Below are 22,156 nucleotides of genomic sequence, written 5' to 3' on the forward strand. Positions count from 1 at the left end.
TACGACACGGTAAAGGTCGCATCTCCGTTGAGGAGGAGATTTGAAAAAAGGTTTCCCCCAACCCCCCCACCACCCCCCTACATACACAGAATTAAAAATAAAACAAAACGTACATTTAACAACGACAATGACAAAAAAAACCAAAAAAAACAGAGAGACTGCCGGTGAGCCGCAGCTGCACAACACAGCCACGCCCCCCAATAACTGTCAGTGTTCAATTACTAACATCCCTGACCAATATTGTCCTATTGATTTAGACATTGGGAGGCATGAATGGCAGAATACATTAATCCTTAAATTGATTAAAGTGGACAACAGACGCCCAGGTCCAGAGAGCACAATTAAAAGAAGTTGATATAGTTTCCACTTTATTTATTTCAATATCCTGGTCAATATTTGTTCCTCAATAATATTGAGATTGCCAACGATTGGCAATTTATTTCTACTTGTTTTTAAACTTAATCTACTCCAAATGTGTTTCAATAATTTTTCAGTGGATGTTGAACTCATTATTCCATTTGTTTTCAATATCTTTTATGGATAAAAGGGATGCAAGTGATGATTTTAAATCATCTGGTACCTTTTCTAATCATGCAAGAATTTTAAAAATTGAGGTAAATTTGCAGACAGTGTGCACTCAATCCCGTTAACGTCCTTAATTTTTCTTGAAACAAGTTCCAGACCAATCATATTTGCGTTTTTAAAAGTAATAAAAGTGATTCCCTTTCACAGAGATACAAGAGCATTTGAATGTCTGACCCTTCTTCTTCTGCCAAGTTCTCTATCAATGCAACCAGCAAAAGATAGGAGAGAAACAATGTTAATAGAACAGTTGCAAAAGGACAAGAGCAGCTCTGGAGGTGGCATTGAAGTCTGTTTCAGGGAGAGAATGGACTGAAAGAGACCAAGATACAACTCGAATGATTTCTAAATGAGACCTTAAATTGAGCAAAAAATTTGCCTTGCCTAGAACACTATTCATGTTGGAAGTCTTAACTGGCAATTTCATCTCCCACTAAATTGTACTTTCATTCGTGTTGCACTTGAAATCTTATGTACAATTTGGTTTGCACTTTTGCTACACAAGATGTTTAACTGATTAATTAATCGATTGATTTCTAAGTACTTCGAAATGCCCTGAGATTGTGGAAGTTATTTTCAATGAAAATGAGCTTATATTCTATTACAAAAGAAAGCTTAATTGTTTCTATTTCTAAGCTATTGATGATACACATCAACATTCTCTATAGCTAGCTTTGGAAATCAATGAACATTTATGGAAACAACTTGTCACAAAAGACTACAAGCTATAACAATTTAAAAACTGGACTTTGCACAATATTTTTAAAATCTATATTGGAGATGAAATAACACGTTCAACATGTGGGACCATTCATGGTGGAATGACATGTATTACTGAAAATGATATTTAAGATGGAACTCGATACAAGTTATTTCTGATCAATTACAGCAGCTTAGGCCAACTCTTCCACACAGCATTCAATGAAACAGACAGGAAAAAATCAGAAGATGTATGTTTCCAGATTATGATAGACAGAGAATTACAAACGCAAGAAATAGAAGCAGATGTGGGCCATTCAGGCACCACGTTCCCCTTCTGCCCTTTAATAACATCACAGCTGATCATTTATCCCAGTGCCATTTATGAACCTTGTTGGCTGGGACCCTTCTGAAGAATCCAGCATCTGCAATTCCTTGCATCGGCATAGAAGCCTTGTTGATTTGCTGTAAAGGTGAACTGGGCATAAAGAAAAATACTGCTGAGAGTGGGGGAAATGGTCATAGTCAAGTGAGCTACTTTGTCCTCAGGTTTCTTATCTATTATTGAAGCTGTACCTATTCTGGCAAGTGGAAAACCTTCATGCATATTTCTGACATGTTTGGCAAGCTGTGAGGAGTCAGGATTCCTGATGCAGGGTCTCGCCATGGTCAAGTTAGCTGAGTGAGCCGCCTGCTGCTCCAAGTGGCCGAGCGCTCGGAACGGACACGGCCTGCAGTGGCAAGGAGCTGCAGTAGAGGGCATCGACACATCACCTGGCCAGGATGATTTCTGTAACTCTGACCCAATGCCACCACCAGGATAACAGGGCTTAATGGCCAAGTTAAGAATCTAACATATTTTTTTAATTTTCGGACTTGAAGTGTACAGGACGGTGCCTAAAATGTGGCGATTCGTGTACGGACTCAGTGTGGCCTACCACCTTACATTCTTGCACAGTACGATTGTGGAAGGTTATTACTGAACTGCATCGAACCTTATCTGCACAAACCCCATATTCATCCACTCCCTTCACATCTGCTTGAAAATAGCTGGTGACCAAGCCTCCCCAATTCTCTTGGATAGAGAAATCAAGAAAAACATCTCATCTCTTTCAAATGGTCAAACCCTTATTTTGAGACTGAGATACCTGGTTCAACACACCATGGCCAGAAACATTAACTATACATCCTCAAGTATTTTGTAAACTATACTAACATTACCATTCTGCACATCTTGTACAATGTTCACTACAAGAACATTTTAGATCACACAGCAGACATTGTGTAATTTATAGCACTGGGAAATTCACAAATTGACCTAATTTAGCATTAGAAGAAATATCTGATGACCTTGCAGAAATGATTCCCCTGGGATTGCAGTCGGAAAGTATGAACCAAGTGGAAAAGTCACTGAAATGATTTCTGCTACAAGCAGCAAATCTCTATATCCATCCTTCAAAATAAAACATTCTCACAAATCAGTTAATATTAAACCAATATAGTTCAGATCAAGGTCCTGTCAGCTGTTTAAATTTTAACTAGATAGCCTTTTGCCTGTGCATTATTGACTTGGACAAGGGCAGCACATACATTTGAGCCAAAAGGTTGTGGATTCAAGTCCCACAGCAGAGACATATACAAAAATCACACGTAATGCCGAATACTGCAGAATAGTACTGAAAGTGTTGTACTTCAAGATGCTGTGTTCCATGTCCAGGGCCCCAACTCCTCTCTCTGGTGGGTACAAAGAAAGGCCCTACCTCTCAGAAAAATAAGGACGTTATTCCATCTGTCTCATTCTATAAACATTACTCGACAAAAAATCCTAGTCATTATCACTTTGCTTTCTGGGATCTTGCAGTGTGCCACCTTATTGCATTTAATCCAATTTTGTGACTGCAACGTCAAAAGTATTACTTTTGTTTGCTGTAGCTTTGGGCTAATCAGTAAATTAGGGGTGGTGTCCAAATAGTGGTCTTTATTCAAGAAGGAATTGCGTTAGTGGTAAACATTAATTCACTGGTACAGTCCGTACCTGCACAATAAATTTCATGAATAATCCACAGAGCTGCCATGCAAGGAGAATATGATAGAGGAGCTCACTCATCTATTATTCATGTGCTTCAATAGCACAGTAATCTCTATCTTGACTCTATTACTAAATTAGAATTGTACTGCAATTGAATGCAAGAGAAAACATTTCTGAGAGGTTTATTTTTATCAAGTAACTCTCCATTCCAGGAGCAAAGTATCATCTATATAGCTTCCCATTGGAACCTTTTGTCAGGCATTCCTTACTAAACCCGATCTAATATTAGCAATACGTTTTTTATATTTAAAGGCATTAAATTACAGATCTATCTTATGTTGGATTAAATCTGGAAAACAAATGACACTACACACATTTACAATGCCTGAGCCAATAATAAATTCATAATAATTTTATGATGCATATACATTTGAATGAAAATGCACTTTTTTTATTGGAAGGTATTTACACACATATAAAGGCAAAACAATATCAATAAAATGGATTTTTAATCATATATAAATACAAGGGCTGCATTTGTTATTTGTAAACCCCAAATGCTATGGGACATGTTTTTAATGAAACAATAATTGAGAAGTCACATGGATTGGTGTATATTTTTAAAAGTTGACTGTCTAAAAGTTGACTATTTTACCAAAAGAAAACATCAAATTGGGGTTTTCAAAATCTGGCTCTATGTGTTGACTTATACATTGATTCCCACTAATTCTCCAACTAAACTTGAAAATCACTTTTAGCAGTCAACTCTGGAAACAGAAAAGCATATTTCAGATGCCTAGTTTGGCATTATCTGCAAATCCGGTACCTTTACAATGTTTATGAATCTAACCATCTAAATTACCTGAAACAACTTCTACCACACTGAAGTGTTTTTATTACATTAACATTTAAAGACTCACCACTTGGAAATATCAAAAGTTAGAAAACACAGAAAGATAACCCAATAGCAAATTAATAAAATATGTGTGCCCTATTGAAGACATGTTACCAGATACAATATTCACTTTCCATTCACATAACAAACACTTCATAATGTTAGATGCAGTCAAAAAAAAATCACACTTTAATTATAACAATTCTTATCTCATTGTAACAATTTTATGGAAAAAAACTCTGAACATTTAATAAAGTATATATGATGATGGTCAAATTCCATCTGCCATTGGGTGGTGCTGTCGTGCAAACCACCCAGCCAATTTGTTTACTCATGAAACTTTAAACATATTCAGCAGATCAGACAGGACTCATGGAGAGAGAAGAGATGACATTTCAGTTCAACCTGAAAGATTAACACAAATTCTCTCTCCACAGACACTGCCTGATTTGCTGACTATTTCTTTCATTTTATGTTTCATGCACTTCATTTACGGCCTCTACATTTGTTTTTGCTTCTTGATATCTGTTCATTCAAGTGTTTTTTGCCTGCTCGTAGCAGAATTTTAGGATTTTCATATTTCCTTTCTGGGAAGTTAATAAGGTTCTCTAGCCATAACTGAAAGTTAACCAATAAATGCTTAGAAATGCTTCATATCGTGTATGAAGGTAGACAGATCTCTCGGGCCTGATCAGATAAATCCAAGGACATTGTGGGAAACTAGAGAGGAAATTGCTGGAGCCCTGGTTGAAATTTATGAGTTATCTTTAAATACAGGAGAGGTGCTGGAAGAGTGGAGGGTGGCAAATGTTGTACCTCTTTTCAAGAAGGGCTGCAGAGAAAATGCTGGGAACTATAGGCCAGTGAGGTTAACATCTGTAGTTGGAAAGTTACCAGAGGGTATTCTGAGGGATAGAATATACAGGCATTTGGATGGACAAGGGGTGATCAGGGATAGTCAGCATGGTTTTGTATGTGGGCGGTTGTGTCCCGCAAATGTTATCGAGTTTTTTGAAGACATGATCAAAAAGGTCGATGAGGGCAGAGCTGTAGATGTTGTATATATGGACTTCAGTAAAGCATTTGACATGGTTCCGCATGGTAGGCTGCGCTAGAAGGTTAGATCGCATGGGATGCAAGGAGAGATAGCTGAAAGGATAGAAAATTGGTTTCATGGAAGGAAGCAGAGGGTGATGGTGGAAGCTTGCTTCTCAGACTGGAGGTATGTGACTAGTGGTGTGCCTCTGGGTTTAGTGCTGGGCCTGTTACTGTTTGTCATCTACATCAAAGATTTGGACGAGAACATACATGGCAAGATTAGCAAGTTTGCTGATGATCCAAAAGTGGGTGATTTTGCAGATAGTGAACATGGTTGTGAAAAATTGCAGCAGGATCTTGATCGATTGGCCAGATGGGCTGAGGAATGGTTAATGGAATTTAATACAGAGAAATGCGAGGTGTTGCAGTTTTGGAAATCTAACATGGGCAGGACCTACACAGTGAATGATAGGGCTCTGGGGAGTGTTATAACGCAGAGGGATCTAGGAGTGCAGGTGCATGGAGTCGCAGGTAGATAAGATGGTCAAAAATGCTTTTGGTACATTGGCCTTCATTAGTCAGAGTATTGAGTATAGAAGTTGGGAGGTCATGTTACAATTGTATAAGACGTTGGTGAGACTGCATTTAGAGTATTTTCAGTTCTGGGCACCATGTTTTAGGAACGATGTTGTCAAGCTGGAAAGGGTACAGAGAAGATTTACGAGGATGTTGCCAGGACTAGAAGGTCTAAGCTATAGGGAGAAGTTGAGTAGACTGGGACTCTATTCCCTGGAGCGCAGGAGGATAAGGGGTGATCTTACAGAGCTGTATAAAATCATGAGAGGAATAGATTGTGTAGACGCACAGAATCTCTTGCCTAGAGTAGGTGGATCAAGGACCAGAGCACACAGGTTTAAGGTGAAGGGGAAAAGATTTAATTGGAATCTGAGGGGTAACCTTTTCAAACAAAGGGTGGAGGGTGTATGGAACAAGCTGCCAGAGGAGGCAGTTGGGACTCTTCCAACATTTAAATTACATGGTACAGGTACATGGATAGGACAGGTTTGGAGGGAGAAAGACTAAACGCAGGCAGGTGGAACTAGTGTAGCTGGGACAATAGACAATAGGTGCAGGAGTAGGCCATTCGGCCCTTCGAGCCAGCACCACCCATTCAATGTGATCATGGCTGATCATTCTCAATCAGTACCCCGTTCCTGCCTTCTCCCCATATCCCCTGACTCCGCTATCCTTAAGAGCTCTGTCTATCTCTCTCTTGAAAGCATTCAGAGAACTGGCCTCCACTGCCTTCTGAGGCAGAGAATTCCACAAATTTACAACTCTCTGACTGAAAAAGTTTTTCCTCATCTCTGTTCTAAATGGCCTACCCCTTATTCTTAAACTGTGGCCCCTGGTTCTGGACTCCCCCAACATTGGGAACATGTTTCCTGCCTCTAACGTGTCCAACCCCTTAATAATCTTATCTGTTTCAATAAGATCCCCTCTCATCCTTCTAAATTCCAGTGTGTACAAGCCTAGTCGCTCCAGTCTTTCAACATACGACAGTCCCGCCATTCCGGAAATTAACCTAGTAAACCTACGCTGCACGCCCTGCACGACATGTTGGCCGGTGTGGGCAATTTGGGCCAAAGGGCCATTTTCCACACTGTATCACTCTATGACTCTATGAGAAATGGTTAGAAATGATTAGTGTATAAAGATTTGGTATTAGATAACGATGCGCCGTACACACTTAAAAATGAACAATTTTCCTTATTGACAATTAGATTCAAACTTCAGATCAGCAGGCCTATAACTGAAAATGCCTGGAAAGAATTTTTTTAGAGTGGGTGCAATGCCAATGTGGGTTCCTCAAATGCATTAGATGCTGATGCTTCCTCTTTTGTTTCATGATTTTGCGTCCAAAACCAGTGGATCTCAGCAACAGAGATAGATTCTTTATGAGCCTCAATTCTCAACTTTTCATGGAAACTGGGAAAATAAGTGCAGGAGTAGGCCATTCAACCCTTCGAGCCAGCACCGCCATTTAATATGATCATGGCTGATCATCCAAAATCAGTACGCCATACCTGCTGTCTCCCCATATCCCTTGATTCCGTCAGCCCGAAGTGCTATATCTAACTCTCTCTTGTAAACATCCAGTGAAATGACCTCTACTGCCTACTGTGGCAGAGAATTCCAGATTCACAAGTCTGTGTGTAAAAGTTTTTTTTTAGTCTCAGTCCTAAATGGCCTACCCCTTATTCTTAAACTGTGACCCCTGGTTCTGGACTCCCCCAACATCGGGAACATTTTTCCTGCATCTAGCCAGTCCAATCCCTTAAGAATTTTATGTTTCTATAAGATCCCCTCTCATCCTTCTAAATTCCAGTGAATTTTCGCAAATTGATTAATCTTTCCTAAAATATCAAGTTTCAATTTAATAGTCATTCCAGAAAAAGAAGTAGCAGTGGCACTACTGCATTCTAAGTACAGTTCCTCATTGGGATTTCTGTTGGGAAATCCATACTTGTGACAGACAAGATTTTAAAAATAAACTTAAAAACTTCTAATATTTGAACCTCTTGGTTTGCTGCTTGCAGTTAACACTACGGCTGTACTTTTTGTGAAGGTTCCGCTCTTTCAACGTCTGCAGGAAGATACTGCAGATGTTCTACCAATTGGTGGAAGTCAGTGCCATCTTCATCATCATCATCATCATATATATACAGCCGGAAACAGGCCTTTTCGGCCCTCCAAGTCCGTGCCGCCCAGTGATCCCCGTACATTAACACTATCCTACACCCACTAGGGACAATTTTTACATTTACCCAGCCAATTAACCTACATACCTGTACGTCTTTGGAGTGTGGGAGGAAACCGAAGATCTCGGAGAAAACCCACGCAGGTCACGGGGAGAACGTACAAACTCCTTACAGTGCAGCACCCGTAGTCAGGATCGAACCTGAGTCTCCGGCGCTGCATTCGCTGTAAAGCAGCAACTCTACCGCTGCGCTACCGTGCCGCTGTCTTCGCTGTCGTGTGCTGGGACAGCAGGGCAAAGGCCGTGGATGCCAACAGGATTAATAAACTAATCAAGAAGGCTGGCTCCGTCCTAGGGGTGGAGTTGGATTCATGGGAGGTGGTCTTGGAGGGGAGGATGCTCCTCAAACTGTGGAGCATCTTGGATAGCACAGCTCAACCCCTCCATGACACACTGGTCAACCTGAGCAGTACCCTCAGCAACAGACTGGTTCCACCAAGATGCATTTCAGGACGCCACAGGAGATCCTACTTCCCTGTGGCTATCAAACTGTACAACTCCTCCCCCTTCTGTCGTGAGGAAGACTGACTCCTCCCCCCAAATCTTTGCACATCCCCAATCCTTTCCACTCGTCACTTTAATTTCATGTCTTTTGTGTCTTATGACTGTTGACAGATCAATTTTGCTCCCGGGATAAATAAAGTCGTACATTTTAAAAGCCTTCATTAAAAGTTGCTTTGTATGAACAAAATTTAAATTAACTGACTTCCAAATGCATGTAATCAGGTACTAACCACAAAATAGGAATGCAAGTGATATTTCCAACAGCTGACTGCAAAATGAAATTATTATTTCCCCACAATTTGTTCTGAACATCATAGTATGTGATAAATGTTAACATAGGGATAAAGCTCAGTGAAAATTCAGGTGGTTCAAGGTATCATGACGAAAGGAACAATGAAGGGCTAGGCTAACTAGAATTAAATCACCTGCTGCTAACAACCTCTACATCATCACCACCTGCTCCCCTCCTCACTTTCCTGCAATGCCATTATTTTTGTCTAGATGATGCTCTTGCTGAAAGGCTTTATACTTCATTATGTGTTATCTAAGATCTGCCACTGGGAAGGAGTTCAACACTTTTTGTACAATAGGCAGCAAAAAAACATCTTATAATGTTTGCAATGCAAATAAAAAGAGTGATATATTTATATCATATAAAAAAGTTTTATGATACAAGATAAATTAAAAAACTTCATCTATTACTACTTTTGGGAAAAGGCTAAGTTATCAACATTAGCCTAAAGATATTCCTAATTTGGCTACTTCGGTGAATATTTAAGTTGTGGCCAAAAGAGATATGCTTATAAACAAGCTCCATCTGAATAATTAAATTATAATTTGGTTAACTTGATATGTGCATGATCATGAGAGATAAATAGAGTTTCAATATAATGCTATGAACATATTTGACATTTCAAGAGTGTGAAACAGGGTTGTGTTCTTGCTCCAGTCCTGTTCAACCTGTTTTTCATGCATCCAGATCCATGTGACCTTGATAGAGGAGTGTACTTGAGATACAGAATGAGTGGCTCATTCTTTGACCTCCGGAGATCGAACGCAAGGAACAAGATATTTGAGAGACTGATCTTTGAAGCACTGTTTGCTGACAACTGTGTCCTTTGGCACTTTCAGAATTTGACCTTTAAATCATTGTTGACAAGCTTGCCAAAGACTCACAACTCTTTGGTCTTACAATCAGTCTCAATAAGACAGGCGAGGTCCTACACTAACTTGCTCCAGGCTCTGTGGCAAATCCTTTCAGTATAAGCTGGCTGAAGATAGTCGATCATTTCAAGTACCTAGCATCATCTCTTCTGATGGCTTTCTCGACATGGAAATAGCAGCTCCAATCAGCAAGGCTTGTCAGTCTGAACTCACATGTGATGAACTACAGTAACATCAAGCTGTCAACTAAGATCAAAGCTATCAAAGCAATTGTACTCACAAGCCTTTTATATCACTGTGAGACTTGGGTGCTTTACAGGAAATACATCAAACAGCTCAAATATATTGAGATCTCTGCAGTCACGTGAGCCCAAAATAGTAGGGCAGGGTACCAAGTGTGACAAACTTGCAAATTCTGGACAGAATCAGCCTGGTCAGCATCGAGGCCACAATCCTGAGGGGACATTTGCACTGGACAGACCACATAATCCATGTGGAAAGCTCTCGAATGGCACGCGCCTTCTCTATGGAGTTCTTGCACCAGATCTGGGACGTTCAAGAAAGCAATAGAAGGATTGCAACAAAGACGTATTCAGAGGCATTCCTGCAACATAGCTGGTGTCTGGTACCTAAGACAGAACAGGCTAGCACACTTTGACCAAATGAGACAATTTTGAAGGCAGCCGACAGAACTGAGCCACCAGAGCCAGGGAACGTATGAAGGTTTCAGCATCTGTACTTGCCAGAACGATTTTCCACAGCCCCCTCTGTCCCAGAGTATGAGCCTTCAGGGCTGGTTTTTCCAGCCACACTCAGGCTCATCAACCTAGACTACACCAAACTTGATAGTCAACTGGCGATGACTTGAAATATTAACTTGGAAGGAAAATAAGCACTTAATTCACTTATGGAACATTAAAAGGAGTATCTTAACAGTAAGGACTAATTTCTGACTAGTATTAATTGCACTAGCAGATTGTATGTAACTAATTATTTTTCAATGTGGGCTTAATATAAAAAGTATTCCTATTTACAAGTATTTTAGATGATGTAAATCTTATGTTGTGTCGAGGAAGAGAAGGGGATTCAATCTCTTAAGCCTGTTCTACCAGTGAAACAGATTATGGCTGGTTTGAGCCTCAAATTTATTTACCCGCCTGTGCTCAACTAAAAATTGTCGATTTCAATGCTTAAAAGTTAAACCAATTTCCATTACAATGATTTTTGTAAAGTGCCCAACTCTTAATTTATACCACGTTGTCTTGAAGCTTCCACCAGAAAATTCTCAACAAACACACATGCCAGCATAGATCGCCTCCTCCTGCACTATCACTTTTTAGAATTCGACAAATATTTGTTTGACATTTTCTGTTAATATATTGTAATTTAATTTACCCGGAAAATTCCAAACTCAAGTTCACATGACGTATGCTTCCAAGTTAACCACATCATATAGAGGAACCTAAATTAACTGGTATCAATCAAAAATTTATTAAAGACTTAACTTTTTTGAGGAAAAAAAGTGATCCTAACTTTATTGGACTTTTACTGCAGCCGTAATGAATACCAGGTCAATCATGATTAAAACAAATAATTAATATATTAATACTAAATATCTGATCTCAATGAAACAACAAATGCCTTTAGTGAAGTCCAACATCCCATGAGGCACTCATGAACGTGCCAAACACATACACATTCTGTGTCCAACATGAACATATACATGTCTTGATCCACTTTCTGGAAGGAATCTTCAATTGAGGAATCAACTCCCCTTTCAAGTGGACATGCAAGATCCCAGGCAGACCAATCTTACAATGACTCTTTAATAATTTTGAACAAAGGTCAGAATGGTCTGATAGTGGAGTCAGGGGGTATGGGGAGAAGGCAGGAACAGGGTACTGATTGAGAATGATCGGCCATGATCACATTGAATGGTGGTGCTGGCTCGAAGGGCCAAATGGCCTACTCCTGCACCTATTGTCTATTGTCCATACTACTACACTATGTAAGAGAAAATTCTGATACAGAAATCTTAAGACAAATGATTAAAACCATGGTCAAAGAGATAGGTTTTAAAAGAGTGTCTTAAGAGGGCCGCAGAGGTATAGAGACAGTAAGATTTAGTTAATAAATTCAGGAATACAATTGACAAGCTTGGTCATTAGACGTGGAATAAAGGATGCCGAAGAACTGGGACTGGAAGTGCACAGATATCTTGCAAAGATGAAGTAATAAAGATTTGCGAAGAGATTTAAAAGCAAGGAAGAGAAAGTTAAAATTGAAGCACTACTGATCGAAAAGTCAATGTATGTCAGCGGGCAAAGATGTATGGGAGCTTTTGAAAGTTGGGATTTTGTAGACTTGATGAGCTCCAAGTTATGGAATGTGCACCCAGGGATTGTGGGGAGGTCAGCTCGTAGATTGGTTAATGAAGACAAGGTAATAAAGGAATGAATGAGGATTTTTAGCAGTTAATGACTTGAGGCTGATTTTAGTCTGTTAAAGTTTCAGAAGGGGGTGTACAATCAGAAATTCACACCTGTTTCCAATATAAGCAGTTTTTACAGGTTTCTAAGATTGTTGCCAAATGAAAAATGGAGTCCATGCTTGAAACGGACAATAAACAGTTTGGCCATCTCAATGTTTAGTTGCCGGAAACTTCTCATTACGAACTGAATGCCAGGCATCTAATGTGACAATGCTGAGTAAATGGATAGAAATGGTGATGGTCACTAAAATACATATTGAAATCTTACCAAATGCACAGTATCACTGTTGGGGAGTGCAGGGAGACTTGCCCAACGCTCATTTTCTAATTCTTCCATTACTTGATTCATGGCACTTTTTAACCATGTGTCCACAGCAACCCCAATCTGTCTCAGTAATTCCAGTCTTGCTTCCGCCTTTAGCTTAACTGTCTGCAAATAAAAATATTTTAATAATGTAATTAAAGTCTCTTCATGATCAAATAAATTAGTGAAACCACACAATGGGGCAGATATTTCTCCCAAAACATTAACTTACAATGTTCTGATGAATACCAATAATGTCACTATTTCATGCTTTTACTCTGACATAGAATATGTCGCAAGTTATATTTAGAATTCTAGCCATTCCTTATGTTTATATGGCTGATACTTAACTTTTCCCCCTCCCTTCTTGCATTTCTTTCACTGGGCAAAGACTTCATAGCTAACTTTTACAAAAAAGTTTTATACGATCCTGCAAGGACTTAATTGCTTATTTCTATTTTCAGCATTGCCAACACAATCACTTTAACGATGCCTCCTACATTTTGAAAGATCCTCCACAGAGTTCAAAACCGACTTTGGGAATTTAGAGAGGATAAAATAGAATTGGTGTAAATGTGTGCTTGATGCTATTGTGCACTCAGATCTGCTTCCATTTCATTTGTCTCTATAACTCCATGTTCAAACAACTTCTGTGCTCACAATAAGCACAGTGCATTCTTAATGCACAAGATCAAACACTGATGTCAAAATGCAGCAGTTATCTACAACAATCACTATTGACTGCAACTTTAGTTGGGCTGGCATAAATTACAGTGCAGCCTTTTATACTGCAATAATACATAAGCTGTTTAAATCCAGATTTGATGTTTAAGTAGCTGAGATAAAACTACAATATTGAAATAAATTATTGTTTGGTAAATATAATTTCAATACAAATGCAGGTAATTTAACTGTCTAGTTCCTTTGTGATTAACATAATTGCCACCAGCAGGTGGAGAACCTATACTCCTCAATCTGTTTATTGATGTTTTAGAGAATCACCTTCTAAAATAAATCAGCAAGACCACCCATAAAAAGCTGTACGTTTGCACTTGCTGTAACTTATACAATCTTTCAAACTGAAGGAGGATTAAAGTAAAATGTTTTAAACTTCATTAAAATGAGTATCAGGTACATTAATGAAAATAAATTTAAGATATCTTATTGGCTGTGAATGCCAATTCTAATATGAATTGATCAATTAGAAGGATTTCCTTAGTCGACTGTAACATGAAAAAATGAATCCTACTACTAAAAAGTATTTAAATTTGGAAATGGTCTTTCATCAGAAATATTCAAACTTTAACAGAGCAAATATTTAAATAGTGCCTTGGTTTAAAATATCCACCTTTCAAACATATATCTTTTGGTTTGTTAGTGTTTCAGGATGTTACTGTTACTTTCTCTATAATGGTTATGGTGTATGTAAGGCTATATAGAATAATGACCCAAGGTCATGAGTCATCGGCAACCTCCATGACAATTTCTTCACTTAGGAAGCAATTTTCTCAATCTCAATCGTCTAAGGTCATAATTCATTCCTTTCAATTATCCAATTAGCAGATATCATTGGTCGAGTTTTCCTAAATTGCATAACTAAAAACTGTTCCAAGTCCCTCTTCGTTGAATTTTGATCAAAGCATCAGACTAAATAGAATATCAAACATTTCTCAACATTTAAAAACCCTTTTTCAGAATATTACATTTTTTTCGTCCTTCCAGTGAATATTGATATGATTTTATGATAAAGGTAGATAAATGTTTATAAACTTTAAAATTAGACGACAATATTCTTTGTGGGAGTCATATTTTAACAAAATAGAGGAGTAACTGATTCAAAAATCAGCGTTCCATAAAGGATTGATAAAATGAAGTGTGACAACCAATTTCAAGAAGGGAAGTAGACAAAAGAGAAGTATATGGGAAAGAACTGCAGATGCTGGTTTAAATCAAAGGTAGACACAAAATGTTGTAGACACAAATACATGGTTCTTTGAAGGTTGAGTCGCAGGTAGATAATGTGGTCAAAAAGGCTTTTGGCACGTTGGCCATCATCTGTCAAAGTATTGAGTATAGAAATTGGGAGGTCATGTTGCAGTTGTATAAGACGTTGGTGAGACTGCATTTGGAATATTGTGCTCAGTTCTGGGCACCATGTTATAGGAAAGATATTGTCAAGCTTGAAAGGGTTCAGAAAAGTTTTACAAGGATGTTGCCAGGACTGGAGGGTGTGAGTTATAGGGAGAGGTTGAGTAGCCTGGGTCTCTATTCCATGGAGTGCAGGAGGATGAGGGGATATCTTATAGAGGAGTACAAAATCATGAGAGGAACAGATCAGGTAGATGCACAGAATCTCTCGCCAGAGTAGAGAAATCAAGGACCAGAGGACATAGGTTCAAGGTGAAGGGGAAAAGATTTAATAGGAATCCGAGGGGTAACTTTTTCACGCAAAGGGTGGTGGGTGTATGGAACAAGTTGCCAAAGGAAGTAGTCGAGGCTGGGACTATCCCATCATTTAAGAAACAGTTAAACAGGTATGGAGGGATATGGACCAAGTGCAGGCAAGTGGGGCTAGTGTAGCTGGGACATTGTTGGCCGGTGTGGGTAAGTTGGGCCGAAGGGCCTGTTTCCACACTACATCACTCTATGACTCTCTGTTGTTGTTCGTCCTTCGGGTTCGAAGATGACCATGACTTCACTTTCAATCTTATTATTTCGCCCGCTGATTGGGATCGCCGTCAGCCGCGGTATGCTGGCTGAGGTTGAAGTCATGACTTGCGCTCGACTTGGATTTAAGTGAGGGGGAGTTGCGCAGATTGTCGGCCTCACTCTCTCAGACATAGTCGAGACGGCTGGGGACAGGTCGGGATGCAGTGGATGGTCAGAAGTGTCCTATGTATCTCACTCTGTCCTGTTTGTGCTCCACGGCGCTTTGCTGGGATCGTCTTTCTGCCCGTTGAACCTTCTGGTGGTTTCCTCCGCGCAATCCGCCGAACCCAGGCTTTACATGCTAGATAGACAAGCCCCAAGCCGCTGGAACCAACGACTTGCCAACTGCATTTGTGGCATGCACACAAGACAGTGGAGAATCGTGGGGGCGGGGGTAGTCTTGCAGCTGATCCCACGGCTTGGGGGGACGGTCGAGACCGGGTTGGTTCTCTCCAGGTGGTGGTCCGCAGCCCCACGAGCGGGGAGCACCGTCCGCCGGCTGCTGCTGCTTCTCAGGCCCCAGGCCGTTGGCTCGAGTCTCCCCGGGGCACCGGCGAGGCTTCTGTCCTGGCCCAGGAGACCCGGCCTCCAGTCGCCTCCAACCCGGCCGTGCTGCCCCTGGGAGGCAGGGTCGTCCTGGCCCTGGCCCTGCCCGCCCACGTTGTACGAGGTGTGGCGGCCGTGGCAGCGCGGCGGGGCGAAGGCGGCGGCTACCGGAGGCCCACGGTAAGATGGCGGCGCCCACTCCATGGCCGACTCCACCGCCTCGAACCTGTGTCTCTGACGCTGTTAGGCAGCAGCATTAAAACAACACAAAAAATACAGTACAGTAAACCCTCACAATAACAGACCCACATAGCGGATCTTGGATATAGCAGTCCGAGTCTCCCATTGCACCGCCCCACCTCCTCCAGTCATCCAATGAAATGGCGCCATGTTGTGCGCTTCCAGGAGTGGAGAGAGCGAACAGCTTGGAGGTCGCATGAGTACGAGGCCTATCCCCAACGAACCTGTGGGGCCAGGAGCTTGGCAGCTTGGCAGCTACCCTGGCCGGTGAATTCCTGCTTGTTTAACTCCCCCAACATCACGCTTCTTCCTTCCTGGCCTTGCGTTAAACTTTACCCCCCTCACTTGGTTATAGCGGACAACCGATAATTATGGACACCATCCCATCATCCCATCCCCCTCCTCCCCATGGTCCATTATAGTGAGGGTTTTATTGTAATCAATGAAACAATAAATTATCAGTAATATTGGGAAACAAGACCTTAATAGTGCAAACTTGAGTACATAGTGCAATCTAAATTCAGAGTATCACCTTGAAGCCAAACCAAAAAACGAACACAAAATTGAATATTTCCACAACTAAACAAATGATCACCTCTTAAACGATACGAGTTAGATTTATTTTAGTTAAATTCATTACTACTCCCACTGCTCCATTAACAAAACCTAGAATTTAAGACATTGCAATGGAATATGACAGCAATGTTATTACTGCTACTATAATGCATGGAAACAAACAAGAGAATTTAACCAAAATTTTGATTTTTTTGGAAAGTAAATATTCTTGATGGCAACTTCAATTGAGAAAGGGAGACATTTCAACAAAAACACACATACTAAACGTTGGGCCGAAGGGCCCGTTTCCATGCTGTATGACTCTATGACTAAAAGTAGAATGGTTTATACTTTCCATTCATTGTCTAATGCATTTGACAAAGTTATATATTAATACAATTACTCTAGGCATTAATCAGTATCCACACTCCTTTGAAAAGGTAAATTTCAGTCCAAATTTTTCTTACCTCAGCCTTTCGTATTGTTTCTCTGGCCTCATCTACTCTTTGTTCAAATTCCATTCGCCCTTGTTCTGAGAGCACAGTTCCTTGAGCTTTTAGATCTTCCAGAGTCTGTAAATACAAAACAAAAATCAAATGAGGCTCACAAGTCAAAGTAAAATAGAACAAGTTCATGAATCTGTTATATCATAAACTTAAGGACAAAGAAGATCGGCTCAGAACAAGTTGTTTTAATTACTGAGTCAATGATATGACTTGCATACTTGAGTAAGCCTTTATCACCAGAATATAAATAACTTGGCCCGTTAATAGATTCATCTTTGCACAGTTGTTCTAAACTTGACTTGTTTTTTCAGTCAAGGAGGGTCACGGTTATTTTACCAAAATATGGTAGAATATTTCAATTTTTCACTTACCCTCTGACCGTGGATTATTGTTTTATGTTCTCGTGCAACACGTGTGGCCCATTTACGAGCCTCCTTGTTTAGGCTGTGCTCCTCAGTGGTTCCAGATTCATTCTCCAACTGTCGGCTCTGTAACAGGTTATCCAAAAGGATTATGCCCAGGAACACAATTTTGTTCACCCTTGCTGTGAAATTCATTTGCATTCAAGTGCACTTTTTCCTTGGTATGCATCTTATGTGCCAAAGGATAAGGACATTTATTTTCTTGCATTTGTAAAGATAATATGCAGAAGAGCAGGGATGATATTGTGAATTGAGTCATAAAACCACGAAATAGCAAATGATGTTGTGCATAGGAATGCGAAAGATTAACTACGTATACGTAAAAATTTGTCTTGCAATCATTTTGGAAATGACTTTTATACGAGAAGCATCTATAAAATGAAAGATAAATGGGTTTAATAGTTAACATGAAAGCCATGTATATTTTATAAGCCTATGATGATTGTGAGGGAATTTTATTTTTAGATAAACCAGTGTCCAACTTACCTCCTCCACTTATTGCAATGCGTGGTAAGAAATTAGAATACGAGCTGACTAAGGACTGCATCCCTCGGCAATCAAGGCATTAATTTATATTTGTGCTGTAGCTTTGATTATAGTTCGAGGTGACAACATAAAATCAAATGGGAAAAGGTTAAACAATACCATTACTGCTCTTCTGCACACTCTTGAATTTCAGTACCAAACTGATTGATTGAAGCAAATTTAAAACAAGTAGAAAGTTTTACCATATACCTAATGCATGCAAAACACCAGTGTACCCAATTTTGTCTTCAGCTATTTTAACACTACACTGCTTGGAGACCAAAATGCAGTGTTTAACAAATTCACATTCAACTCTATTTCTCTTTAGACTTGTGTGCAACATCTTTGAATCAAAAAATTACATTTAATGACAATTGCCATAACATCTTGGCTGGCTTTCATTGTATTTATGGAGCAGATTTGAAACCAAGTTTCTGGAAAATCGTGTTGACTTGGTAATGGTCCTGCATGTAGTTTGCATCCGTCATACTCCTAATGTCACACAAACAATTGATCGCCCCTTTTTATTTAAAGCAGGCAAGCCTGAATTCCAAATGATCTCGCAACAGCCCCCCAAAAAATGGACAAATTCCTTTTTCTTTTGATTTTAGAAAGTCCAATTGTCTAACGTTTATATACAAAAGAATGTTGGAAATTTGTTATATTTATTTTTTTAAATATGAACAGCAAGAGAGAACTTTCTGATGGGGCAATATGATTTGAGAAGCTAGTCTTCCAAATGATCTGAAGATATGCCAAGATAATATTTGACTTCTAAGCAAATAATTATATACATTGCTGCCTTTAAAGTGTCACAATAATTTCACACAGCTATCCAGCAGTAGAACACTGCAATCTAACAGCAAAATACTAGAACATCTAATATTATTGCCCTAACACCAATGCATAACATTGCAAAACTCTGATCTACTAGGAATGGTACCATCAGAGAAACATTACCATGCTAAAGAAAGCAAGGTAAGAAAATTCACAAGCAATTTGCTGATGATTTTTACTTGACATCACCCACAATCACCAGAACACTTTAATTCTTTTTGCATAAAGGATTCCATCAAGAAATCATCTTCTAAAAATGGTAAAATTCAACATAAACTTGCCTTTGATATAATAAAATGTCTCAAAACATTCAATACAGTACAATCAAACATAATTTGGCATTTATTCCAATTAAGGCATTAATGCAGGCAAATAAACGTTCGGTAAAATAAATAATTGTTAAGGAGCATTTTAAAAGTACAGAGGGATTAAGAATTTGAAGAGAAAAAGTTAAATATTATTGTCTAGGCAATGTGGTTTGACCACCACCATTGGGGAGAAAGTAGTAGGGAACCCATAGGACCAAATCTGGAGGAATGCGAACATCTCTTAAGATAGTAGGGCTCAAGAGCATGAAATGATTTGAATAGGAGGATTAGAATTTTAATATTAATATGTTGATGGACCAGAAGCAACCGGAGGGAAACAAGTGCAAGTGAAAACAACGCAGAATACAAGAAGTGGACTTTTAGCCGTGGTCAAATTTTCAAATAGTCAACCCGGACAATATCAGATTGGTTGATTCTGGAGTTAACAAAAGCAGAAACATAATAATTTTAAATAAAGATAAAATAAATTAAAGAATTTATATAGACCATGATATTCATGATTTCAACTTTCAAGAATAGTGACATCAAATATTTCATACAAAACAGAATCTGGTACTGAATTTGCACTTCCCCTGATCAAGCATAAATAACCATGCAGCAACTAGCAAAAATTACCTCTATATTTGGTTGGTGATAATATCTATTAAAGAAAACTCATGTTTCCATTTATCTACAATTAAGTGTCAGAAGTCAAATGGCAGGGCTTCATTCCTCTGCAGACTGCAGTCAGCCCATAATACTCTATTCTTCATGTTACAGTGGAAGCAAATAAAATGAAAGAAAAAAGTGGAATGAGTATCTTGCTGAGGCTACAAGCTGACAATCTGCTTTCTAGATAGACACAAACTGCTGCAGTAACTTGGCGGGTCAGGCTTCACTTTCTGTCTATCTTTGGTAGCATCTGCAGTTCTTTGTTTCTCCAGTCTGCTTCCTAGAATGTATTACTTGCCATTTGAACGCATTAGAATATCCAGGAATGAAATTACTACAATCAATAGAATTCAAGAGTACGACTTCCTATAATTTTCATAATTTTAAGTAATTTGATACGAGTCAGTTAATGTCATTTTTGTGCATTCAACCACATGGCTTCAGCATCAGTATTTTTAAAAGTAGGACTTCCAATTCAGTAAGTTCTGAAAATCATTTAAGTCACAACCCTGAGTGGTGCTCCTGCACTCGGAACTTTGAAAGTCATCTATAAAAATACACAACGTAGTCCTTCTCAAAGTTAGAAAAAATCTACTGAATTTTTTTGAAAGAGTGGGGTGAGAGAAAGGAGAGGGGAGAGTGAGAGAAAGGAGGGGGGAGCGAGGGAAAGGAAGGGGGAGAGCGAGACAAAGAAGGGGGAAATTTCCATTTAATGCCCATGTAGTAAATTATCACGTGAAATCTATCAGGTGCTATTTGTGAACCAAGCTTCAATGCAAGACTTTTGTGGCAAAATATAACAATTAAATGTTTATAACCGCAAGTCATAAGAGGCAAAGCAGCAAAAATAAAACATGAGGTAATCCACTAAGGATGAATGCTGCTAAAAGCTATCAATGTAATCACAAATAAATTAGCAACGGTATCTGTTTGAGCATACTATTAATGCCTCAAGGATACATGATTAAATTTACCAATTATGATGCAATAGAAATTTTTGGGTCAATCACGTAATCGTTGATTAGTTGGCAATGGATTTTAGCATCCTTTTAACTTCTTGCTAGCTTATGTCTCCATGCAAATAACAAGGGTGCAACACAACAACAACATATGCCAGACTGCAATGCAATAAGAATCCAATATAAATAAATTACGTACCAATATTACTTAGCGGAACTTAGTGAAACAATTTTTGACACATTTATTGCACAACTAGAGCTGTGCCAAATTTAAAGAAGCAATATTAAAACTGCCTGTGAAATATTTCATATTTTATTTAAGTGCCAATTCACATGCTTGCAGCATTTATGAAATAATGATTAAGTTGCATTTGTTGTTGTTGCTGCCCTTCAAAAGATGCTCATTTCTCCACATGCACACCAAACTTTTACCACAGGACCCCGAGTACACAGGGAGTGTGTGTGTACCTCTGTTAAAGTCATTCTCAAAGTGCTGATGGGTGAGAGGTCAATATCCACAAGCGGCACTGTGTTAAAACTCTGAGCAACAAAAATGTTAATAGGACAAAAAGGACATGTTAGCTTCAACACACAGTGTAGTTAGGAAAAAAGCAGAACAAATTTTACAACATCTGGATTATTCATGCATTTTCTTAGCACACATCTAAACTATTTGACCACTCAAAAATAATCCAGCATCATGTTAAAACAAATACAAAAACAAAATTAGATTCTCAACAATAAAAGCAATTAGCAATTTACTTATGCTACATTTTTTGTCAAAATGATCTAAATAGTAGCTAATTTTTCCACACAAAAGGGCTTCTTTAAAGTAAACTTGATTATACATGCTTGTCATAGCCACAAGAAAACTAAGTTTAGAACAAGATTGTGTCTCCAAGAGGGGTGTAACATTTCAAGATAACATTGTGACTGAATGCATTCTACACTAATAACTGATTGTTTATATATATTTACTATCAATTAATTTTGGTGGTGATATGGGAAGACAAATGTTGGGATAAAACTTTTTAACCAGCCTAAAAGCAAACAACAATTTTGAACAGGTACATGGATAGGAAAGGTTTAGAGGGATATTGGTCAAACGTGGGCAGGTGGGACTAGTGCAGATGAGGCACCTTGGTCGGTATGGGAAAGTTGGGACCAAAGGGCCTGGTTCCATGCTGTATGACTCTAATACATTAATTCTAGCAATCTGAATGCAACCTTCATAGTAACCATAAAGATCAACACGTTAAATCACCATAAATTGTTATTAAATACTTAAATTCAGTCAACAAACAGTTAATGCAAGACAAAAAAAAAGTTATACATAAAATATGACCTGTA

General features: G+C 39.0%; 1 protein-coding gene across 3 annotated transcripts in view; it reads right to left on the minus strand.

Annotated features, from left to right (window-relative positions):
- fchsd2 (FCH and double SH3 domains 2) overlaps window positions 1-22,156 on the minus strand; it is a 191,275-nt gene that overhangs the window by 16,493 nt on the left and 152,626 nt on the right. For 2 of the 3 annotated variants that reach the window (XM_078402167.1, XM_078402168.1), the window contains exons 11-14: window positions 21,275-21,346; window positions 17,455-17,571; window positions 17,045-17,149; window positions 12,492-12,653 (exon numbers count right to left, since the gene is read on the minus strand). In XM_078402167.1, the coding sequence (XP_078258293.1) occupies window positions 12,492-12,653; window positions 17,045-17,149; window positions 17,455-17,571; window positions 21,275-21,346 (456 nt within the window). The remainder of the gene's footprint in view (window positions 1-12,491; window positions 12,654-17,044; window positions 17,150-17,454; window positions 17,572-21,274; window positions 21,347-22,156) is intronic. The other variant, XM_078402169.1, reaches the window with a different exon arrangement.

This window comes from Rhinoraja longicauda, chromosome 7 (assembly GCF_053455715.1).
Source record: "Rhinoraja longicauda isolate Sanriku21f chromosome 7, sRhiLon1.1, whole genome shotgun sequence".
Classification (NCBI taxonomy): Eukaryota; Metazoa; Chordata; class Chondrichthyes; order Rajiformes; family Arhynchobatidae; genus Rhinoraja; species Rhinoraja longicauda.